Here is a 25,204-nt window from a genome sequence, read left to right as displayed (position 1 = left end):
TGCAATGAAGGTAGATATAATAAAGTTAGGAGGCAGATGGAATTGCACCACTGTGGCCATGCAATGAAGTGTAGATATAATAAAGTTAGGAGGCAGATGGAATTGCACCACTGTGGCCATGCAATGAAGGTTAGATATAATAAAGTTAGGAGGCAGATGGAATTGCACCACTGTGGCCATGCAATGAAGTGTAGATATAATAAAGTTGGGAGGCAGATGGAATTGCACCACTGTGGCCATGCAATGAAGTGTAGATATAATAAAGTTGGGAGGCAGATGGAATTGCACCACTGTGGCCATGCAATGAAGGTTAGATATAATACAGTTAGGAGGCAGATGGAATTGCACCACTGTGGCCATGCAATGAAGTGTAGATATAATAAAGTTAGGAGGCAGATGGAATTGCACCACTGTGGCCATGCAATGAAGGTTAGATATAATAAAGTTAGGAGGCAGATGGAATTGCACCACTGTGGCCATGCAATGAAGTGTAGATATAATAAAGTTAGGAGGCAGATGGAATTGCACCACTGTGGCCATGCAATGAAGTGTAGATATAATAAAGTTGGGAGGCAGATGGAATTGCACCACTGTGGCCATGCAATGAAGTGTAGATATAATAAAGTTAGGAGGCAGATGGAATTGCACCACTGTGGCCATGCAATGTGTAGATATAATAAAGTTAGGAGGCAGATGGAATTGCACCACTGTGGCCATGCAATGAAGTGTAGATATAATAAAGTTAGGAGGCAGATGGAATTGCACCACTGTGGCCATGCAATGAAGTGTAGATATAATAAAGTTAGGAGGCAGATGGAATTGCACCACTGTGGCCATGCAATGAAGTGTAGATATAATAAAGTTAGGAGGCAGATGGAATTGCACCACTGTGGCCATGCAATGAAGTGTAGATATAATAAAGTTAGGAGGCAGATGGAATTGCACCACTGTGGCCATGCAATGAAGTGTAGATATAATAAAGTTAGGAGGCAGATGGAATTGCACCACTGTGGCCATGCAATGAAGTGTAGATATAATAAAGTTAGGAGGCAGATGGAATTGCACCACTGTGGCCATGCAATGAAGGTTAGATATAATAAAGTTAGGAGGCAGATGGAATTGCACCACTGTGGCCATGCAATGAAGTGTAGATATAATAAAGTTAGGAGGCAGATGGAATTGCACCACTGTGGCCATGCAATGAAGGTTAGATATAATAAAGTTAGGAGGCAGATGGAATTGCACCACTGTGGCCATGCAATGAAGTGTAGATATAATAAAGTTAGGAGGCAGATGGAATTGCACCACTGTGGCCATGCAATGAAGGTTAGATATAATAAAGTTAGGAGGCAGATGGAATTGCACCACTGTGGCCATGCAATGAAGTGTAGATATAATAAAGTTAGGAGGCAGATGGAATTGCACCACTGTGGCCATGCAATGAAGGTTAGATATAATAAAGTTAGGAGGCAGATGGAATTGCACCACTGTGGCCATGCAATGAAGTGTAGATATAATAAAGTTAGGAGGCAGATGGAATTGCACCACTGTGGCCATGCAATGAAGTGTAGATATAATAAAGTTAGGAGGCAGATGGAATTGCACCACTGTGGCCATGCAATGAAGTGTAGATAGATATAATAAAGTTAGGAGGCAGATGGAATTGCACCACTGTGGCCATGCAATGAAGTGTAGATATAATAAAGTTAGGAGGCAGATGGAATTGCACCACTGTGGCCATGCAATGAAGGTTAGATATAATAAAGTTAGGAGGCAGATGGAATTGCACCACTGTGGCCATGCAATGAAGGTTAGATATAATAAAGTTAGGAGGCAGATGGAATTGCACCACTGTGGCCATGCAATGAAGTGTAGATATAATAAAGTTAGGAGGCAGATGGAATTGCACCACTGTGGCCATGCAATGAAGTGTAGATATAATAAAGTTAGGAGGCAGATGGAATTGCACCACTGTGGCCATGCAATGAAGGTTAGATATAATAAAGTTAGGAGGCAGATGGAATTGCACCACTGTGGCCATGCAATGAAGTGTAGATATAATAAAGTTAGGAGGCAGATGGAATTGCACCACTGTGGCCATGCAATGAAGGTTAGATATAATAAAGTTAGGAGGCAGATGGAATTGCACCACTGTGGCCATGCAATGAAGGTTAGATATAATAAAGTTAGGAGGCAGATGGAATTGCACCACTGTGGCCATGCAATGAAGTGTAGATATAATAAAGTTGGGAGGCAGATGGAATTGCACCACTGTGGCCATGCAATGAAGTGTAGATATAATAAAGTTGGGAGGCAGATGGAATTGCACCACTGTGGCCATGCAATGAAGTGTAGATATAATAAAGTTAGGAGGCAGATGGAATTGCACCACTGTGGCCATGCAATGAAGTGTAGATATAATAAAGTTAGGAGGCAGATGGAATTGCACCACTGTGGCCATGCAATGAAGTGTAGATATAATAAAGTTAGGAGGCAGATGGAATTGCACCACTGTGGCCATGCAATGAAGTGTAGATATAATAAAGTTAGGAGGCAGATGGAATTGCACCACTGTGGCCATGCAATGAAGTGTAGATATAATAAAGTTAGGAGGCAGATGGAATTGCACCACTGTGGCCATGCAATGAAGTTAGATATAATAAAGTTAGGAGGCAGATGGAATTGCACCACTGTGGCCATGCAATGAAGTGTAGATATAATAAAGTTAGGAGGCAGATGGAATTGCACCACTGTGGCCATGCAATGAAGTGTAGATATAATAAAGTTGGGAGGCAGATGGAATTGCACCACTGTGGCCATGCAATGAAGGTTAGATATAATAAAGTTAGGAGGCAGATGGAATTGCACCACTGTGGCCATGCAATGAAGTGTAGATATAATAAAGTTAGGAGGCAGATGGAATTGCACCACTGTGGCCATGCAATGAAGGTTAGATATAATAAAGTTAGGAGGCAGATGGAATTGCACCACTGTGGCCATGCAATGAAGGTTAGATATAATAAAGTTAGGAGGCAGATGGAATTGCACCACTGTGGCCATGCAATGAAGTGTAGATATAATAAAGTTGGGAGGCAGATGGAATTGCACCACTGTGGCCATGCAATGAAGTGTAGATATAATAAAGTTGGGAGGCAGATGGAATGGCACCACTGTGGCCATGCAATGAAGTGTAGATATAATAAAGTTAGGAGGCAGATGGAATTGCACCACTGTGGCCATGCAATGAAGTGTAGATATAATAAAGTTAGGAGGCAGATGGAATTGCACCACTGTGGCCATGCAATGAAGTGTAGATATAATAAAGTTAGGAGGCAGATGGAATTGCACCACTGTGGCCATGCAATGAAGTGTAGATATAATAAAGTTAGGAGGCAGATGGAATTGCACCACTGTGGCCATGCAATGAAGTGTAGATATAATAAAGTTAGGAGGCAGATGGAATTGCACCACTGTGGCCATGCAATGAAGTGTAGATATAATAAAGTTTGGAGGCAGATGGAATTGCACCACTGTGGCCATGCAATGAAGTGTAGATATAATAAAGTTAGGAGGCAGATGGAATTGCACCACTGTGGCCATGCAATGAAGTGTAGATATAATAAAGATAAACCAGCCTTGGTGGCACAGTGGTTAAGCCATCGGACTACAGGCTGGTAGGTATAGGGTTTGCAGCCCAGTACCGGCTCCAACACAGAACGAGTTCTTAATGGCTCAATGAATAGGTGTAAGACCACTACACCCTCTTCTCTCTCACTAACCACTAACCAACTAACAACTAACCCACTGTCCTGGACAGACAGCCCAGATACATGTAGCTGAGGTGTGTGCCCAGGACAGCGTGCTTAAACCTTAATTGGATATAAGCACGAAAATAAGTTGAAATGAAATAAAATAAAGATCGATCAATCAAAAATCATTGTGAACTACTACCAACCTTAACTGATATGTTTTATTGAACTCCCATTACTAATCATGTGGATAGACAGTAAACAGACCTGTTATCTGATGGCTCAGTCTTATCAATCCTTTTGCATTAATAGGATATTAATGTTTTTGTAAAAGGTCTTTCTTTAATAATTGGAGGGGCTACTATATAGCATTAGGCAGCCTTATCTGTACATTTTATATTTAACACCCAAAGGTATTTTTTCCTTTTCCTTTTAAATTTATGAACTTATTTGTTACAATGTCTGTCTGTCCATCCGTCCGTCCGTCTGTCTGTCCCAGGGCTTCTAGAATTTTTATAAAATCCAGTAGCCATAGGGACCAGCCTCGGTGGCATCGTGGTAGGCCATCGGTCTACAGGCTGGTAGGTACTGGGTTCGGATCCCAGTCGAGGCATGGGATTTTTAATCCAGATACCGACTCCAAACCCTGAGTGAGTGCTCCGCAAGGCTCAATGGGTAGGTGTAAACCACTTGCACCGACCAGTGATCCATAACTGGTTCAACAAAGGCCGTGGTTTGTGCTATCCTGCCTGTGGGAAGCGCAAATAAAAGATCCCTTGCTGCTAATCGGAAGATTACCCATGTAGTGGCGACAGCGGGTTTCCTCTCAAAACCTGTGTGGTCCTTAACCATATGTCTGACGCCATATAACCGTAAATAAAATGTGTTGAGTGCGTAGTTAAATAAAACTTCTTTTTTTTTTCCCAGTAGCCATAGGATCAGTGATTTTTTTTTTTTTTTACTAGCCATGATTAAAAAATCACTAGCCCTACTTTACTTTAAGTTAATACAATTTTACTAAATAACAGTAATAATCAGATATGTCACCTAAAGAGGGAGACAGAGCTTAAAACACTAACATTGGGGGGTTGGGGTGAGGGCAGGATATTCATATTTACACAATAGACTTGACTATAACATTTGACCCCAAAAAAATTCATTAGCCATCGGGCATGGGAATAGTAGTTATTTACTAGCCCAACACTGAATATCACTAGCCATGGGATTGGGGCTATCATAATCTAGAAGCCCTGCTGTCCGTCAGTCCATCCATCATCCGCCGGTCCGTCCATCCGTCCGTCCCTCCGCCCGTCCATCCCTCCATCTGTCCATCCGTCCACTCATCTTAGTGTTATTTTGTCTGTCTGTCTGTCCGTCTGTCCCACATATAATTTCCTGGAATGCTAGGTCACTTGAACACTTGATCACTGGCCCAGTTGCTCACAGTCACCACCTCATTCATTCACCATATCAAACCATGTTACATTCATTCATTCTTTCTTTCTTTCTTGTAGGCGAAACAAACGGTCGACAAAGTAAAACACCGCTCCTCGGGGGTGGATCACGATGCCAAACCCAACCAGAATCAGTCAGCATCATCATCACCATCGTCATCCTCGTCGTCACCGCCATTATCGTCGACATCCAAATCGAGTGCCACACCAATGACGGCCTTAAAAACTGCCTTACAAGCCGCGGCAGCCAAATACAATCCCTTGTCGCCTCAGACTTCGTCACCGTCGAGAAACAGCAATAACAACTGTGTCGTGTCTTCTTTGCAATATCACCCTCTCTCGGCAGCCGCCATTAAGGAGTCGTTGGAGAACTCAAATAACTGTAACAAATTCAAGGGCTCACCCGTCACGGCCCTGAAGGATGAGATCGACAGACATTTCTTGTGTAACGGAATGGACAATGGTGTAGGCGGGGTGGTGGGCGTGTCACCTCTCGGCAAAGGGAGACCGTCGAGTCAGTCGCCACATCGCAGTGCGTACCATCGGTCGTCGGCAGCCGAGAGCTTCGGGAGGTCAGAGGTGAGTTGGGTGAAGTTAGCGTTCAGTTGTTTCTTTGTTTGTTTGGGTTTTTTTTTTTTTTTTTTTTTCTATTGTCCCCAGAAACATAAGCAAGGTCAGGGTTGGGGCCTTGAATCATTGCTGTACATGGTATTATTGTATATACATAAACGATACATAATTAAAGCTATACAGTGATATATAATGCATTTATTAAATAATATATATATTAGCGAGTGTGTGGGTATGAGAGAGAGAGAGAGAGAGAGAGAGAGAGAGAGAGAGAGAGAGAGAGAGAGAGAGAGAGAGAGAGAGAGAGAGAGAGAGAGAGAGAGAGACACACAGACAGAGACAGACAGACAGACAGAGAAGGGGGGAGAGAGAGAGACAGAGAAAGAGAGAGAGAGAGAAGGGGGGGAGAGAGACAGACAGACAGACAGAGAGAGAGACAGACAGACAGAGAGAGACACAGAGAGAGACAGACAGACAGACAGACAGACAGAGAGACACAGAGAGAGAGAGACAGACAGACAGACAGACAGAGAGAGACACAGAGAGAGAGAGAGAGACAGACAGACAGACAGACAGACAGACAGACAGACAGTGAGGGTATCAGTTGATTAAAGGGATAATCCTGGCTCTGCTGCCATTGTAAGATGTTTCTCATTAATAAAAATTTTTATTACCCCAGTGGTCACTCATAACGGGGGAAATATTTTTCATATTTTCTCAGTGGGAAATATTCTGCATTGGTTTAACATACACTACCATTAGATGATTTGACGCTTACAAGCCAATCACCTTGTCGGTACTAAATATGATGTCATGATTTGGCCAAGTACACAAAATGACGTCACATACATGTAGTTTAAAGTGTTTGCATTTATGTCTATCTGTTTTTAATGTTAAACTTGCAATGCAATGGTAGTTTAATGTTAATTCAGTATGGATTTTTTTTAGAGCATATATAGAACTTTGGTGTTTGAAACTTTTCTGTGAACGTGATTAAACTACAAAGTTAAAGCAATACTGAGAACAGTGTGTAAAGTGGTTTATATCGTTTTTATATACATGGACGTGTAGCCGATGTATATTGAAAATAAAGGCTTTAAAACAACAACATTGCTGGGGGTAATAAATAAAATATCAAACTTGGTACCAGTTATTATCAAATTTATATCCCGAGTGAAATAATGTTCACTTGTCACTCGCTAAAGCTTGTGACAAGTGAACATTATTTCACTCGAGGGGTGGAATGTAGCCCAGTGGTAAAGTGCTAGCTTGAGGCACGGTCAGTTTGGGATCGATCCCCGTTGGTTGGCCCATTGGGCTATTTTTCATTCCAGCCAATGCACCACGACTGGTATATCAAAGGCTGTGGTATGTGCTATTCTGTCTATGGGATGGTGCATATGAAAGATCCCTTGCTGCTAATCGAAAAGAGTAGCCCATGAAGTGGCGACCGGGTTTCCTCTCTCAATGTCTATGTGGTCCTTAACTATATGTCCGACACCATATAACTGTAAATAAAATGTGTTGAGTGCATCGTTAAATAAAACATTTCCTTTCCTTTCCTGTTTCACTCGGAACATAAATTTTATTATAATAACTGGTACATGTAACTCGTTTATTATCCTCTATGTAACAACTAAAATGACATACTAAATACAGATTCCTGTTTAGAATATCAGTGTCTGTATATTCAATGTGTTTCTGATCATCCCACTGTTTGTAAATAGCCCCAAAACTGGATTTCAACTTGCAATAATTTTATTAAAAAGTATCTGTAGCCAGCATTATACATGTGTATGCCTTTTTCACAAATTTTATTTTCTTAAAAATAAATAAGAAATCCCAACTCTGCCCATATGTTTTGTAAAATTCTAACCTTTTTAAAGTCTGAACTGCTACATGCAATATGTATGCAGCATTTCTGCCAGAAAGAAAGTTGATGACAATCGATCCTATGAACTCTTGCACCTCGGGCACACCACCACTGAACTACATCCCACCACCAATGACAGCTTTTGTGACAGTTTAACATTGATGTTTTTAATGATTATTGGATGTCAAACATTGATAATTCGGACTTAATTGTCTTATAGGAAACCTGCTACATATTTCCATCGGCAGCCGTGTATCTTTTTTTGGTACTTTCCCACAAGCGAGACAGCACATACCACATCCTTTGATATACCAGTAGTGGGGCACTAGTTGGGTTAGGTAAAAACAAACCCACTCGATCCTACTTTCCTTTGCCCATATTTTTGAAGCCTTTTTAGCGCTACAAAATCATAAAACAATCGTAGGGTGTGACATCACTACAACAAACGCCATAGTGACGTCATAGCTTCCGATAATTTTTATGATTTCATAAGCCTGCTTTTGTAAAGGTCAGACTATATATATATATATATATATATATATAGAGGCTATTTCATGGGTTTTTTCGAATATGATTTTTATGTCAACGAGTGATGTGTGAAAACCATATTTTCACGAATTGCGAAGCAATGAGTGAAAATATGGTTTTCACTCATCACGAGTTGACATAAAAAAATCGTATTCGGAAAAACACCATGAAATGGTCTATTTATTATATACAGATTTCCTAATTTTTGACAAGATCTTTCACTTTTTGGTAATATCTTTCGCTTATCCTATCGAAAACACGTAACGTCATGATATATTTCTTCCTATGGAACTTTGCCAGAATATTTACTTGACCATAGACTTTTAAAAAGAAATTTGAATAAAAGTTATCTTTATTAACATTTATTAGTCTTATTCAACTTACCATACTAGCACAACAACAATGCTATACGACCCTGAGTTATAACCTCCACTGCAGAATTATCTCCCCTTGCCGGATGTATAACCTACACCCGCGCATGGGTAGACCGTATATCCTCGTTTTTTGATTCTGCAGTCCTCCATTGCAGTCGTGTTCGAGTTCTGTAGTAAAATTTTTGTCAAATTGTCAAATTGTTTATTAATTTGTAATTTTGTTTTACTCTGTCATACGAGGTCTTTTGGGTAATTTACACAGGGGGTTAATGTCTGACACGGCTTCCTCGGGCTCCAACCGGTTGGTTGTGTGTGCCGAGGGGGGTTGTCTTAAAAGAATGCCCCAGTTTGATCAGCATTTGTTATGTCGGGCATGTCGTTCTTGTTGTTTTGAACGCCAGTGTCATATCTGTGTAAATTGGTCCCCCTCCATGTGGGGGAAGGCTAAGAAGCTGTCAAAAGACGCCGAGCGGAAGAGGATGATTAGACGTGAACGGGACGGGCGGAGCACAGTGGCAACCTCTGGGGTCGTGCTCCATACCGATTTGCTGGTGGTCGGCAAGTCGGTGTCCAGTTCAAAGAGCTCGCGGACAAGTAGTAGGCGCAAGGGCGCCTCCTCGTCTGTTCGCCATCTTCATGGTGATACCAGTAAACCCGAAGCGCCGCTTGGCGCGGAGGGGGCGCTGTTGCTCCCTGTTTCGGCTGAAGCAGGGAAGGTTTCTTCCAGGTCGGGCTCCGTTCGACCTGGGGATTTGCTTTTGCCTCCGTCGGTGGAGGCGGCGCCGGTTACGGTTGTAACGGGGGCGTCAGTCGGAGGGAGTGCAGTCGTGGATGGAACGACTGTGTCTCTCAGTTCCGACTCCCATCTTGCTGATGGGGGCAGAGTTATCGGTCCTTCTGTGGAGGGGTCGATTAGCTCTAGAATGAAGTCCGTTTCGCAGCGCCGTTTGGCTCACCAGATTTCTGGTGCAGGGTTGGTCGTGGTGTCCGAGGGCGCCGTTTTGGCCAACGCGTCTTTCGGCGCTACTTCGGTGATCGAGCCACTTGGCGAAATCGCGAAGTCTTACAACGTACAATGTTTCGGGTGCGACGCCAGTGGGCGTCCCTTCTGTTGTTGGGGCGCCTGTACAGCGTCATCAACTTTTAGATCGTTCGCATGTGGCTACGTCAACTGGGTTGGCTAATCCACACGTGGTACGTTGGGTTCAGAATTCGGCGCAGGATTCGTACGTGTACGAATTTCCTGACGGTCCGATTCAACCGACACCACCAGTCCCTTTGTCTGTTTCGGCAGTGATCAGGGAAACTGCAGCTTTCTTGGGTGCGCCTGTGTCTACACCGATGGTCAATCTGGACCTGTCAGATCGGGGTAGAGGTCCAGGCGTTATCCCTCGACTGCGTGGGCGGAACCTTTCGTTCAGGGTCCGATGGTTTCGGGTCGCCCTCGGGGGCGGACTCGGGGCGACTATGTTTCTCTTTTTGAGAATTTCATGTCCTGGCTAGGGGAATCGCCTCCACCAGTCCCTCCACCAGTCCCTCCACCGCCGGGGTTTCAAGCGAGACCGGGGTTGGACCAGTTTGCAGATTTTCCCTCCGAATCAGTGTGTGGTTCGGGGGAAGGTTCGGTGCTTGACGAGATTCCCAATTTGGCCGATGGTACGCCAGACGGCGATTATGATTACCAGGCGGTTCTTGGTTTTGTACGGGAACAGGTCTGACTGGTGTGCGCGGATGCAATTCCGTCGGAGGAGGCTGTTCAGTCTTACACGGGTGTTTCGTTTGGAAACCGGCCTTTAGCGACGGACGCTCCGTGGCAGGATTTCGGCTTGCCGTTAGCGCACGAGGCGCATGAATCTCTTGCGGAGATTGATGCTTTGATTGTGGGTAGCGATCATATTTTGGGGGCGGTGGTGGAAGAGTTTCCGGCAGCGTAAGCTACCAGGAAACTGTTGTCTGCGGTGAAGGTTTTGTCCACGTCTTCTTATAAGACATTGGGAGCTTCCTTCCTTTCACATCCAGCGGTCGTTTCCGCTAGGGTGAAGGCAGACTGCCACCCATCTCCTAATGTCAGTGTGCCACACACAGATTTAGAGACTTTGGAGAGGTTATCTAAACTTCTTTTTCAAGTCAATAACCATTTAGGTACGTTCCTATTTGGGTTAGATAAAGCAGTCACGGGTCTTCCGCCGATGGCTAAGGGTTGTTTGTTGGCGGCTTCTAAAGCCTCTCATCACGTCGCTCAGCTTGCTGGGCGTGTTTTTGCCAACAGTCTACTTCTGCGTCGGGATCACTACCTGGCGGGACTGAGAGCGATGGGTGTGGTTAAAACCTACTTTCGTAGTTGCTCAGTAAGGGAAACCTTACTTTTTGGGACCAATTTTAACTTGGTCATGGACCAAGAAGTGGCGAAATTCGTCCCTGCTGCTCCGTCCCGAACTGCTCATAAGCGCCAGGCGGCGTCTACTTTTAAGCCTCCACCTGTTAAGAAATCGACTTTTCTTGACAGTTATCAGATCCCTTTGGTGTCTGATTCGGGCGTGCAGTCTGGTAATGCCCGTGGTTCATCGAAACAGGGACGTTTTTGTGGGAAGCTGGCACGTTTTCGTGGTTCCGCTCGGGGCAAGGCGCCCAGGGGTGGGAAGCGGCCGGGATGAGGGTGCGTGGACAATTGACATCTGCTTATGGAGGTTCCGTTAGCAGATCTTCCTGTGGGGGGCAGATTGCGCCATTTTGTTCAAAGTTGGTGCAAACTGCCAGATCTGGACCCATGGGTTTTGTCGGTTGTCCGCAACGGATACAGAATTCCGTTTTCTTCACCCCCTCCACTGACGTCCTCCCCCCGGTTACCTGCAGTACCGCCTGTCGACAAACGAGTACTGGTGGAGAAGATGGTTTTCGACTCGACAAGGAAGCCATCCAGGAGGTGGATTTGGGCACTCCGGGATGTTATTCCCATCTGTTCTTCGCCCAGAAGAAGAATGGCGAGTGGCGACCAATTCTAAACCTGAAGCCGCTGAATTATTTCGTCGTTATTCCATCTATGAAGATGGAGACGGTTCAGTCTGTTCGCGCTTTGCTTCAGGTGGGGGAATGGGCGGCGTCCATCGATTTGAAGGACGCTTACCTGCATGTTCCAATCCATCAGGATTTTTGGAAGTACTTGCGGTTCTTCTATGACGGCAGAGCTTACGAGTTTCAAGTTCTGCCGTTCGGATTGGCCACAAGCCCTCACGTCTTTACTCGGGTAGTAAAGGCAGTGGTGGGGCGTGTACATCTGTTGGGTATACGGATGCACAATTACCTGGACGATTGGTTAATTCCGGCGGCGTCACAGACGGCATGTCTCGTGGGCGTGGAGTTTGTGATCGACATGATTCTCCGATTGGGGTTTATTCCCAATTGGGTCAAGTCGGAATTAGTGCCAACGCAGGTTTTCACTTCTCTCGGGGTGGTTTTTAACCTTGTGGAGGCGGATTCGCGACTTCACAATTTCAGGACGTTGGCGCAACGTCTTCTGGTGGAGCAAAGTGCGTCGGTGCGCACGCTTCATGTGTTGATAGGCCATCTCGAATCGCTGGCAGCGCTGAATGTGCGGTTCAGACGGTTCAAGAGACCGCTTCAGTGGCATTTGTCCCGAGTGTGGGATGGTCTCAGCTGGGATTTGGTGATACCATTGGGGCCTTGGTTCATTCTTCCGATCCAAGAGTGTCTAGTGGACAAGTGTATGTCCCAGGCCGTTCCTTTACACCCACTTTCTCCAGAGTTGGTCCTGTTTACCGATGCTTCCCTCGAGGGGTTCGGTGCACACCTTTTGGATCAGCATCTGTCAGGGGTGTGGACTCCTTCAGAGAGGAGTCGTCACATCAACCTGTTGGAGATGGAAGCAGTGCGTCGCGCTCGTCTCCATTTCAGGACTGTTATTCGACATCGTCAAATTTTGTTGAGGTCGGACAACACGTCGGTTGTTGCGTACCTCAATCGGTGGGGAGGCACCAAATCCCTGTCATTGAGTCTTGCGGCTTTGGAAAGATTCTGGAATGGTGCGACGATTGGGGAGTGGTGTTACGCCAAACACATTCCTTCGTCCGTGAACGTCCTTGGCGGACGCTTTGAGTCTCGGGTCGTTCCCCCGGTTATGACGGAGTGGATGTTGCACCGGACGGTGGCTTAATCGAGTTCTTCAGTTGGTTGGTGGGGAGTCCTCAACTCTATATGTTTGCCACTTGCCTGAACAGTCAGTTTGCCAGTGTTTGTATCGCCGGTACCAGACCCACTGGCACTGGAGTACGATGCGTTGAGCATGGACTGGACGGGTACTGGATTTTTTCACGCCTTTCCCCCTCCGGTTCTGATTAGCAAGGTTCTGGCAAAGATCAGACAGCAACCTTGTCGTGTTCACGCTCGTAGCCCCCCGAGTTGGGCAGCTCAAGGCTGGTTTCCTCCGCTCCTGTCACTTTTAGTGCAGGAAGCCGGTGCGGTTGCCGTTGATACCCGATCTGCTCAGTCAGAGACTGCGTCGGGACAGAGTGGCATCCGAAAGCCGGAGGGTTTTACGACTTCACGCGGGCGGTTGTCGGGGTTTCCCTCCGAAACCAAGGCTTTTCTAAACGGGTTGCTGAGCTCATCTCCTCGTCGAAGCGCCAGTCTACGGAGAGGGTCTACCAGTGTCACTGGCACGCTTGGGTTTGTTGGGCGACTGAGAGGGACGTGGATCCCTTGTCGCCTACTGTTAATGATTTAGCTGAGTACTTTCTGGCTCTTGTCCAAGAAAGACAGCTGAAGGTTCAAACAGTGAGAAGTCACCAGTCGTCCATTTTCACTACTCTGAGGCAGTGTGGACGTCAAGATTTCTCAACGAATCTAGTGTTGCATGACTTGCTTAAGTCTTTGCAAAACACGGTTGAGAAGCCTTCCATTTTGCCTAAATGGAATGTTTTTCTGGTTCTGCATGCACTCAAAGGCAAGCCCTACGAGCCTTTGAAATTCGCGAGTCTTCGTCATTTGACGTGGAAAAGTGTTTCTGTTGTCACTAGCGACTTGCCGTCGTCTATTAGTGAGATTCATGCTTTTTTGCATGATTTGGTGGCTGTGTTATAGCATTGTTGTTGTGCTAGTATGGTAAGTTGAATAAGACTATTAGAAAATTTGTTTCTAATTTTCATTATTATTCATACTTACCTAGTACTAGCACAACAACAACCGTTACCTCCCACCCGCCCCGAGAGAGGTCTTTTTTGATTCAGTCATTCCGGACTTTGAATCGATAACAAGGATATACGGTCTACCCATGCGCGGGTGTGGTTATACATCCGGCAAGGGGAGATAATTCTGCAGTGGAGGTTATAACTCAGGGTCGTATAGCATTGTTGTTGTGCTAGTACTAGGTAAGTATGAATAATAATGAAAATTAGAAACAAATTTTCTAATTAACAATACTGCGGTGCAAACATACCTGACAACGCGATCCTCTACAAACTCCCACAAAAACAAAACGACTCGAACACCGTTAAATTCTTATACTCGATGACACTACATTGTGTCATCATTATGCAGCTTCGTATTCAATTCGTTTTATATATTTTGTCGTAATTGCACTTCGTATCCCTTTTTTATAGGTGCAGTTGTTTAAATTACATTTTTTATTTTTTACATTCGGTCAGATGCATTAGTAATTATCAAATTTAAATACGAAGAAATGAGACAAAGGGAGATAATTTAATCATGCACTTTTACAAAAAAGTAAATACGATTTCTATATTTTCACTGTAGCTAATAAAATACAGTGAAAATATGACTTTTCACCGGATATGACTTATATGGTTTCCGTAGATCTATATATTTCATTGCTATGTATATAATAAATAAATATATATATATATATACTGGTTTCACTGGGGAAAGCTACATTCATGTACTGGGGTGGGTAACAGCAAACAAAATATTGTTTAAAAACTGGCTTCACATTCAGGAATGCTGGGCTAATTTCCCCCAGCTGATTTCAGTCAGAGGTCTTCTTGCTCTTGGAGTATTGTATGCAGAATTTCATTTGTAAAATCAGTAACCAGGCTGGTACTTCAGCAAACGAACAACTGTGGAGCAAAATAATGATAAACACCAGTATCCGTATGAAGCTGAAATGCCCCAACATATGTAGGATATTGCCACCATGGCTGTGCAATAACAGTTCAGCTTCTGTGAACGCCAGAGTACATGCATTGTGGGGGTGGGACATATATGTAGCCCAGTGGTAAAGTGTTTGCTTGGTTGATGGTTGGTCTAGGATCGATCTCGTTGGACTATTTCTCATTCCAGCCAGTGCACCACGACTGGTATATCAAAAGCCATGGTATGTGCTATCCTGTCTTTGGGATAGTCCATATAAAAGATACCTTGCTACTAATGCTAAAATGTAGCGGGTTTCCTCTCTAAGACTGTATGTCAAATTACCAAATGTTTGACATCCAATAGCCGATGATTAATAAATCAATGTGCTCTAGTGGTGTTACTAAACAAAACAAACTTTAACTTTAACATGAGGAGTACCCATTTGTTGATATTTTTTGTTTTTTTAGACACACAAATTTTACATTTGTCTCTTGCAAGTATATAAACATGTGTAGTACATATAATAAAAAGATCCAGTCCTTGATGTTTGAAAACATCAGGTGATTCAGAAGTCATTCTGCTCATAAGCTTACACATTTTGACAGAAAGAAGTTTTGAATAGAAACATTGAATATTATCACTGATTCACTATAATGATATTCAAACACTGGTGCTGGCTGTGGTTAAAGCAGCCTCTTTTCAAACAACCGGCGGGGGTGCATGGGCACTATTACAAGTTTTTTTTAGATAAAAACCACTAATGCCATAAACTTACTTGTGAGAATTTGGTGCTATGGCTGTAAACATTTATTCATCACTAAAGCTCACTCGATCTGGGTGAGGTGTGTGCGGGGAATTTAGCTCACTCGGTTGATCAAACTACCTCGGTGGATCCATTCAACGTATAGGGTTTTTTCTCGTTCCAACCAGTGCACCGCAACTGGTCAAAGGCAGTTGTATTCTGTCTGTGGGAAAGTGCATGTAAGAAATGTAGCAGGTTTCATCTGATGACTACATGTCAGAATGACCAAATGTTTGACATCCAATAGCCGATTATTAATTAATCAATGTGCTCCAGTGGTGTTGTTAAACAAAACAAACTTTAACTTTGTTAGTGATTAAATGTGTCCATAAACATTTAATTACCATTAATGGGACATTCCTGAGTTTGCTGCAATTTTTAAGATGTTAATGACTAACTGAGACTTTTTAACGAATGTAATTACATATCAAATATATTTTTCTGCATAAAATATTAATGGCTGTATATTAAACGTGTTTCTTAAGGCTCATTGGTTTATCGCTGAGGCTGGTCAAACAGTCATTTGTGGAACCACCACCGGCCTCGGTGGCCAAGTGGTTAAGCCATCGGACTACAGGCTGGTAGGTACAGGGTTCACAGCCTGGTACCGGCTCAAACCCAGAGAGTTCTTAAGGGCTCAGTGGGTAGGTGTAAGGCCACTACACCCTCTTCTCTCTCACTAACCATTAACCAACTAACAACTAACCCACTGTCCTGGACAGACAGCCCAGATAGCTGAGGTGTGTGCCCCAGACAGCGTGCTTGAACCTTAATTGGATATAAGCATGTCATGAAAATAAGTTGAAATGAATGAATGTGGAACCACCTGTAAGTATTTCTTCCTGGCTTCACATCTGGCAGCCATCTTTTAAAGTGGTTTCTTCACCATCACAATAGAACTGAGACATCGTGTTTCCCATTACAAGGTGAAACATTTCATTTATAGACACAAACTTAGTGGCATTCTTCTCACCCTCTCAGTACGAATGATCATTTCATTGTTTTGTTGACTTTATTATTATCCTGAGCAACAAAAGAAATGCTAGTAAAGAAAGAAATGTTTTATTTAGTGATGCACTCAACACATTTTATTTACTGTTATATGGCATCAGACATATGGTTAAGGACCACACAGATATTGAGAGAGGAAACCTGCTGTGGCCACTTTATGAGCTACTCTTTTCAGTTAGCAGCAAGGGATCTTTTATATGCACCACCCCACAGACAGGGTAGTACATACCATGACCTTTGATATACCAGTCGTGGTGCACTGGCTGGAACAAGAAATGCTAGTAACTACAACCATTCTGTACATAATCCCCAGACTGTAGAGTAATTATCATTTGTGATGGTAAAGCAGGAAAGTATTCCTTTAAATGCCCGTTAGCTTACAATAATAAAATTGAAGAAATTAGCTGCCTAAAACAACACTTTTCTTCTTCTTTTTTTTCTTTTTTTTCAATATCACTTTTTTTTTCCTTCTTTTTTTTTCCTTTGTCTGTTAGGATCGATTGTCCATTTTGGACTCAAGTTTTTCCCCATCCCATCCAATACCCCAACACTTGTACATCAAAGATCATGGTATGTACTGTCCTGTCTATGGAAAGTGCATGTATAAAACATCCCTTTCTGCTTTGTCAGTAGGAATTGACTTTGTGGTGTCAGTGGGGTTCATCTTTTTTATTTCTCTATACACTGTAACACAAATAACTATAGTTTAAAAAATGTGTTGAGGTGTCGTTATATTCCTTTCTTCTCGCTCCAGCCAGTGCACCACGAATGGTACATCAAAGGCTGTGGTATGTGCTATCCTGTCTATGGGATGGTGCATATAAAAAATCCTTTGCTGCTAATCAAAAAGAGTAGCCTATGAAGTGGCGACAGCAGGTTTCCTCCCTCAATATTTGTGTGGTCCTTAACCATATGTCCGACGCCATATAACTGTAAATAAAATGTGTTGAATGCGTCCATAAATAAACCATTTCCTTCCTTTTCTTTCGCCTCATTTCTTTTATCACTTAGGTATTTTTTTTTATTAAATTGCTAACAGATGGAGCTGCCTACTCACTGTTGCATGCAGTCCAGTAACTCTTCTCTCCTTCTTTCCACTAATCAAATGTTACCAAATAGCCCTAGTTCAAAATATGCTGAGGTATTGTAAAACAAACATTCCTTTCCTTTCGTCACGTTTCTTTTGTCACTTTGTATTGTTGTTTTTATATTGTTATTGCTGACAGATGGAGTTGCCTTCTCACTGCTGCAGTCCAGTAATAACTCCGACCATTCTTCATGCACTCTCAGTATGAGAATTTCATTATTGACTTTATTTTATTTTTTAACAATTTTTTATTTATTATTGATGACAGATGGCATTACTTGCCTACTCACTGCTGAATTCCAGTAACACAGAGCACTCTTCAAGCACTCTCAGTATGAGAATTTCATTATTTTTTTATTATTATTGCCAACAGATGGAGTTACCTGCCTCTTGCTGCAACCCGATGGCGAACCGGCCACTACCAGCTGTGCCTCACTCACACGAACACCTGCTGAGGAGCCCCGCACACCGCGCTGCCTTGCAGAACCGACGCAGCTTCGACGACTACAACCTGTCACCGTCCGCCTCAAGCAGCCGCCTCCGACACAACGGAGAATCCCCGCGACGCAAGGCACAACGGCCCATGAGCGCCATCGTGACGTCCGGAACCATCTATGACAATCCAGCCAACGGTCAGCCATATAGCCGGACGGGGACTGGGGGCGAGGAGGACCACGCGGGCCAGTACGTCTATGGCCCCAACGTCAGAGTACGGAAGTCGTCGGGGGAGGAGGCCATGTACAGACAGAGTCGCAGCCCGAACAGGAGGAAGAGTGGGGGGAAGGGCAGCGCCGAGAACGGGACAGAGTCGGAGCACGTGGTGCTGAGGTATCAGAACGCTAGTCCGTTCCAGGCCGACAGGTTGGAGGAGGCGGAGAGGAGCGGGGGAAAGTCCAAACCAGGGTAGGTAACTCTTTTAGTGCTAATATTAATATCTAATGCTAAGACTATCCAGAGACCGGCCTCGGGACAGACATACTCGAAGCTCTAGTGGCATATGAGCATGTTCAAAACGTACCTGACCCGACCTGCTAGGACTCAGACTGTCAACTGTTACGACGAAGTTGGCCAACTCGACGGTTGCGTTGTAATTTTTGTCAACTCCCGACTTACGACGGGTGCACTCAAATTAATAACTAATGAGTTATACGATAAGAATCGAGTTGTAAGCGTGCTCAGACTAGCAACTGGACAGTCATAGAAGTCGTGACAGCAGAATATTGGCCAACTTTATGCTGGCAGTTGGTAGTCTGAACCTAGCATAAGTCTGATTGTTCTACATGAAAATGTTCAGGGGTGTTGAGGTAAAAGAATGCTAGTCTGTTTTAGGCCAATTAGTTGGAGGAAGTAGAGAAGAGTGGAAAAGTCCAAACCAGGGTAGGTAACTCTTGTAGTCCTAGTATCACACTATACAGTAGATGTCTAATTCTAATTGTTCAATGGTAATGTGCTATCAGAATGCTAGGATGTTTCAAGCTGATATAGTGGAGGAATTAAGTGGAGAGAAGAGAGAGTCCAAACCAGGTTAGGTAACTCTTGTAGTCCTCACATCAATGTCTGTTACCTATATAGCTCTATAGGTTGGACTATACCAATTCAAATCCCATAGGCGACCATGTTAACGTTTGTGTTTAAAAACACTATATGCAATATTTCAACCAAACTGTGACCCATAAATATCAGTACTACAACCCCTACCTCAAAGTATTAACTGCAGAAAATGGTACCTTTCATGGCTCATTTTCGGTATAACCAGATGTTTCTGCAACACCCCTAGTTTCGCACAAAATGTTAGTACTTTTTTTTGCAGGTACCCCATACATGTTCCAAGCACAAGGCTACTTGACACGGTGGTACTACATCAAATAAAATTGCATACATTTTTAGCCCAGATGAAACTAATTTTTTTTACAACCAACACACTCACATTTATAACCAATCACAGGACTTGTGGTGTTAACTTCTCTATCAAAAGTTCGGTGCACCTCGAACTTCGACCCAGCCGGAAATTAATTGGTATAGTGCAACCTATACTGATAACATACATGTTTCAAAAGGTGGTGAATCATGTGTTTTTATGACAACCAGGATCTGGTGTCTTCTGACATAAACTGACAACCTCACTGAAACTGTTGTTTCTACAGTGCAACCTAATTTAATGTACACCTCACAAAACACATGTATTTTGTACAGTTTTGTACAAATGCAATATGTCATATTTGAAAGAATTTTTTTTTTTTTAAATAATACTCCTGAAGATATTTATTGTCAGATGTGTGTGTGTGCTCAGCTATATATGTAGAGACAGCATGGCTATTCAGAGTACCTCAACTCCTTAAACTTATTCCATTGAAACACATGTACTTGACTGACCCCTAGATTATGAAGACCTCAATAGGCACATCAAAGAAATATCAGTATTAAAAAAATACAATGTCTGAGGAAGGAAAAACCAACATGACTGCATCTGTATGAAGTAATGACTTAATGTCCTGCACATCACTGTTGGAAGAAAATCCTGTATGCTGAGTGTGGGCATCTTCAAGTTACCATGTGCGGGAATTTCAAATCCATCAGCTATGCAGATTTTCAAATTGGACCATCAAAACCATTGGCAGCCACCAATATTCCTGACTATATTTTATGTATACCCTACTGTAGTTGGAGGTTTTAAAAATTTGTAATATCTGGAATTATCATGCAGCTTTCGCATATTTATTTTTGATTCATTACTAAAAAAACCTGTTTTTTAAGTGACATAATTACCCGAACATCTATTTTTATTGCATTATTTTCTAATCCAGATCAATACAATATGTATATTGGATGTATTCCTACAATCTGTAATCCAGCATATCATTTAGCTATTAACATTGGATAAATACAGCATTAACAATAAAATAAATCATCAAATTACACCAAGGTAGATAATCAAATCTGGAAAAATTGGTTCCAAATCTAGTATACACTTAAAATACACTCATGGGAGCAAAACTAAGTGATTATTTAAAAAAAAGATTTGATTGGAGACCTAAAGATATGTTTAACAAGCTTATTGTTATGTATAAATGAGAAACAGAAGGCACAATAGTGACAAAAATTTTAATTATGGCTTTGGTAAAAAAAATTCTTTAAAGTAAAAAAATGTTTCCCCTAAAACTATAAATTTGTGTCTAAAATATGACTTAGCACCCTATAAATATGCCAAAAGGACAATAAAAATCAAGGTCTTTAAAAAGTTAAGCTATCAGAAGTACACACATGAAACATTAACTATGTTTATAGAAGTTAAAGACATTATCCCCAAATTGGCACATGTTATTTTTAATATAAAAATAAAATTGCTATTAAAATCTAAGTTCAGACTGCCTAGATATATTAACATATTTAAGAGCAGTTGTATATGGCAAGTCAAACACCATGTAAATAAGAACATTCAAATCTGTATAGTATGAATTATAGGCCAAAACCAACTTTTCCTCAGTGCTAATTTTTGTTTTCAAACTCCATTCAGAGCTATGTACAGTAATTATTGTCACAGGTCAAGGTCATTGTGAACTTGCATGGCCGAGTGACGGCTAATTAAATCAAATAGTGTAGTTTAATTTAATTAAATCACAAAAATCATAATCTTTTTTTATTATGCACTGAATATGTGCTATAGGTTGGACTATACCAATTCAAATCCCATAGGCGACCATGTTAACGTTTGTGTTTAAAAACACTATATGCAATTATATCAACCAAACTGTGACTCCCATAAATATCAGTACTACAACCCCTACCTCAAAGTATTAACTGCAGAAAATGGTACCTTTCATGGCTCATTTTCGGTATAACCAGATGTTTCTGCAACACCCCTAGTTTCGCACAAAATGTTAGTACTTTTTTTTGCAGGTACCCCATACATGTTCCAAGCACAAGGCTACTTGACACGGTGGTACTACATCAAATAAAATTGCATACATTTTTAGCCCAGATGAAACTAATTTTTTTTACAACCAACACACTCACATTTATAACCAATCACAGGACTTGTGGTGTTAACTTCTCTATCAAAAGTTCGGTGCACCTCGAACTTCGACCCAGCCAGAAATTAATTGGTATAGTGCAACCTATAGTGCTGAGATCTAATTAATTTACAATGAAATTGTTCCTTTACAGTTGATTTATATTAAATGAAGAGTAGGTAACTCTTATGGTCCTCAAACACTCTTTTTCTCTTTAAAATTATTTTCATGCTTATATCCAATTAAGGTTCAAGCACGCTGTCCTGGGCACACACCTCAGCTATCTGGGTTGTCTGTCCAGAACAGTGTGTTAGTTGTTAGTGGTTATTGAGAAAGAAGAAGGTGTAGTGGTCTTACACCTACCCAATGAGTCGTTAAAACTGGCTCTGGGTGGGAGCCGGTACCGGGCTGCGAACCTTGTACCTACCAACCAGCCTTATGTCCGATGGCCTAACCACGACATTACCGAGGCCGGTTCCTCACACACACTAACACTCATTACATGTGTGAATTCAATGAGGCAGCCCAATTACTCCACTATATATATACCACAGTTTACCAGAGAAGTGCAACCATAATCTATTCATGTTAAGTAATCATCTTTATAAAGTGGGGTTTGGATGTTTTTGCACACAGTCAGAAAGTAATATCACTTAAATATTGTAATGCATGCAAAGGTAAATCCCCCCCCCCCCCAAAAAAAAAAAACCCCCCAAACAAACCCAACAACAACCCCCAAACCTTAACAACCCTTGTTGATTTATATTATGTGTGTTTGGAATTATAGGATATTGAACAAGCTTCCATTTCATATCATGTTTATGTCGCGAGTGAAATAATTTTCAGTTTGTCACAAGCTTTAGCGAGTGACAATGAAAATTATTTCATGAGCGACATAAACATGATACGAAATGGTAGCGAGTTTAATATCCTATTTATTACCCATAATCTATCTTAATTGATATCACTCAACTCGTTTGGTTGATGTTCCTGTAAGGTTGTAGTGCACCAATCGATGATGTCACAAAGTGTTACGTCCGACTTGGCGTTCTAGTGGGACGTATCACTGATATGTACCAAGATATTTTTAACCATATGGGTAATAATATTGATTAGTTTCGCCATTGGTTTATGATAAAAATAACACTGACTGGAAAATAATTAATTCTTGTAAAACAAAATATGTTTTGTTATTTGTGTTGTTTATTTTTGTCAGCCCCGCCCCACCCCAATACCAGTAATTGGGGCAGGGATAATATTAGGTTTGTCTGTCTCTGTTGTATCTCTGTGTATTTATTCTATCCTGTCCATCCATCCATCCATCCGTCCGTCCATCCATCCATCCATCCATCCATCCATCCATCCATCCATCCATTACATGCTTGTTCCCTCCCTCCACTGCCCAAGCTACAGTATAGGGTAGACAACTCTTGTAGCATTATTTTCCAACAGAATGAGCATGTACTGGTTACAATAAATAAACTTGTGTAACATGTTAACATTAATTAGAGAATGAAATGAAGAGTTTTGAAGATTTTTTGTCAGTAATATTTTCTGACAGTAATGAAAGTCATGCATAATTGTTTTAATGTTTTTCCATAGATATGATATTTTTTTTTAACGAAATCTACTGTCACTGGAGCAGGAGCATAGCGAGGTCTAACCCTGGAAGCATTTGAATATAAACCTGGTGGACCCTTTCTGTCTACATTTTACCTGGACGCCAGTATGAAAAGAAATACTTTAATATTTATTGGTCTTCTTCTTTTCGTTCGCTTGTTGACTACACGTCGAGGCCAGCAGTGACTATGAACGATATTGTTCTCTGTAGATCACTTCTTGTGCCATACAGCTATTATGACTACATATTTATTGGTAATTTTTTAGGGGTCAACTTGTACACATGGCAATATAATAAAAAAAACATGCTTTCAAGGCTTGAAATTAGGGGCTCGACTTACAGCTGAGATCGACTTACAAGATATTACAGTAATTATGCACTGAAAAAAAGAGTTAACTTCAGCAGTCTGGTTCACCCCACCCCCCACCCACACACCCACACCCACATATGCCTACCACCGGTACACCTCTGGCATGCTTCCTGTGATAGTAAGATTGATTAACCCCCTGATAGCTGAGATTGACATACAGGTACTAGTACAGGTGAAGCTATACAGTAATACTGCACTGAAAAAAAGTGTTAACTTTAGGAGTCTGGTTCACCCAAACCCCCCCCCCCCCCCCCCCCCCCACACACACACACACACACAAGCCCACCACCGGTACACCTCTGGCATGCTTCCTGTGATAGTAAGATTTATCCCCCATCCCACCCCCACACACACACACACACACACACACACACACACACACACACACACACACACACACACACCCCGCCCCGCCTCCACCCGTTTGTGGGACAGTGTGTATAAAATATTCCTTGCTGTTAATGAAAAGTGTAGTGTGTTTCCCTCCCGGACTGTATATATCAGAATTGTCAAGTGTTTGTGGGACAGTGTGTATAAAATATTCCTTGCTGTTAATGAAAAGTGTAGTGGGTTTCCCTCCCGGACTGTATATCAGAATTGTCAAGTGTTTGACATATTTTCAAACACATTTATTTTATTTATTTATTTATGTGTAGTGTATTCTTACTGTTTTAACCATAATGTAATTTATTTTTATTACCACCCTACAGATAAACCTTGTATCCTCTTTAGCAGCATACTGGTTAGGGGCCAGTAAACAATTTTATCCAGCAATCACTGTATACATTGGAAAGATATGATGACTAGATAAATCTATATGTTTTCGGTCGCTGACCAAAAATATAGGCCAAGTGACATACATGTAAGCCCGATGCGACTCGAGTATTTCAGAGTAGTTTTCAGTAAACATACTCTTTAAATCATTTGTTGAAGTACAGTAAATACAAATAACTTTTAGTTTTGCAATAGCAGTACAAAACTTGTATATTTATTTATGAATTAGAGTTTAAAGGGACATTCCCGAGTTTTCTGCATTGTAAGATGTTTCCGACTGATAAAATATTTCTACGATTAAACTTACATATGAAATATATTTTCTTGTTTAGAATATCAGTGTCTGTATATTCAATGTGTTTCTGGTCGTCTTAATATTTGTAAGGAGCCCAAACTGGATTTTCTCTTCAAATAATTTTGTATGTACGAAAAAAAGCATTTTTGGAAATAAAATGAAATTTAACCTTGTACAAATATTAGAACGACCAGAAACACATTTAATATACAGCCACTAATATTTTATGCAGAAAAATATATTTGATAGTTAATTACAATCGTTAAAAAGTCTCTGTTAGTCGATAACATCTTAAACATTGTAGCAAACTCAGGAATGTCCCTTTAAAAATGCTTTTTTATTGTGACAGAATGTAGCTAGCGTCTTACAAATGATGACGTCATACGGCGAAAGCCTTGCTAGGTTGACGATACTCTATTTGTGTACACAAAACTGGAATAAATAATGATTTTCCGACTATTCCTGTAGGATTGTAGGATAAAAGAAATAACTGGTTACTGTCTTAAGATATCGGCAGAGCCTCACTGCATTTGCCATTCTAACTGTCGCAGGATAAAGCTGATATCTTAAGACAGTAACCA

The 25,204-nt window shown here is 41.9% G+C and overlaps 1 protein-coding gene across 1 annotated transcript in view; it reads left to right on the top strand.

Annotated features, from left to right (window-relative positions):
* LOC121390269 overlaps window positions 1–25,204 on the top strand; it is a 132,907-nt gene that overhangs the window by 69,940 nt on the left and 37,763 nt on the right. Inside the window, exons 6-7 of the mRNA XM_041522051.1 lie at window positions 5,264–5,782; window positions 17,927–18,456. Of these exons, the coding sequence (XP_041377985.1) occupies window positions 5,264–5,782; window positions 17,927–18,456 (1,049 nt within the window). The remainder of the gene's footprint in view (window positions 1–5,263; window positions 5,783–17,926; window positions 18,457–25,204) is intronic.

The sequence above is a fragment of the Gigantopelta aegis genome, chromosome 15 (genome assembly GCF_016097555.1).
Source record: "Gigantopelta aegis isolate Gae_Host chromosome 15, Gae_host_genome, whole genome shotgun sequence".
Lineage (NCBI taxonomy): Eukaryota > Metazoa > Mollusca > Gastropoda > Neomphalida > Peltospiridae > Gigantopelta > Gigantopelta aegis.
The sequence above is the reverse complement of the archived record's forward strand: the minus strand, read 5'-3'. Positions and strand labels throughout refer to the sequence as shown.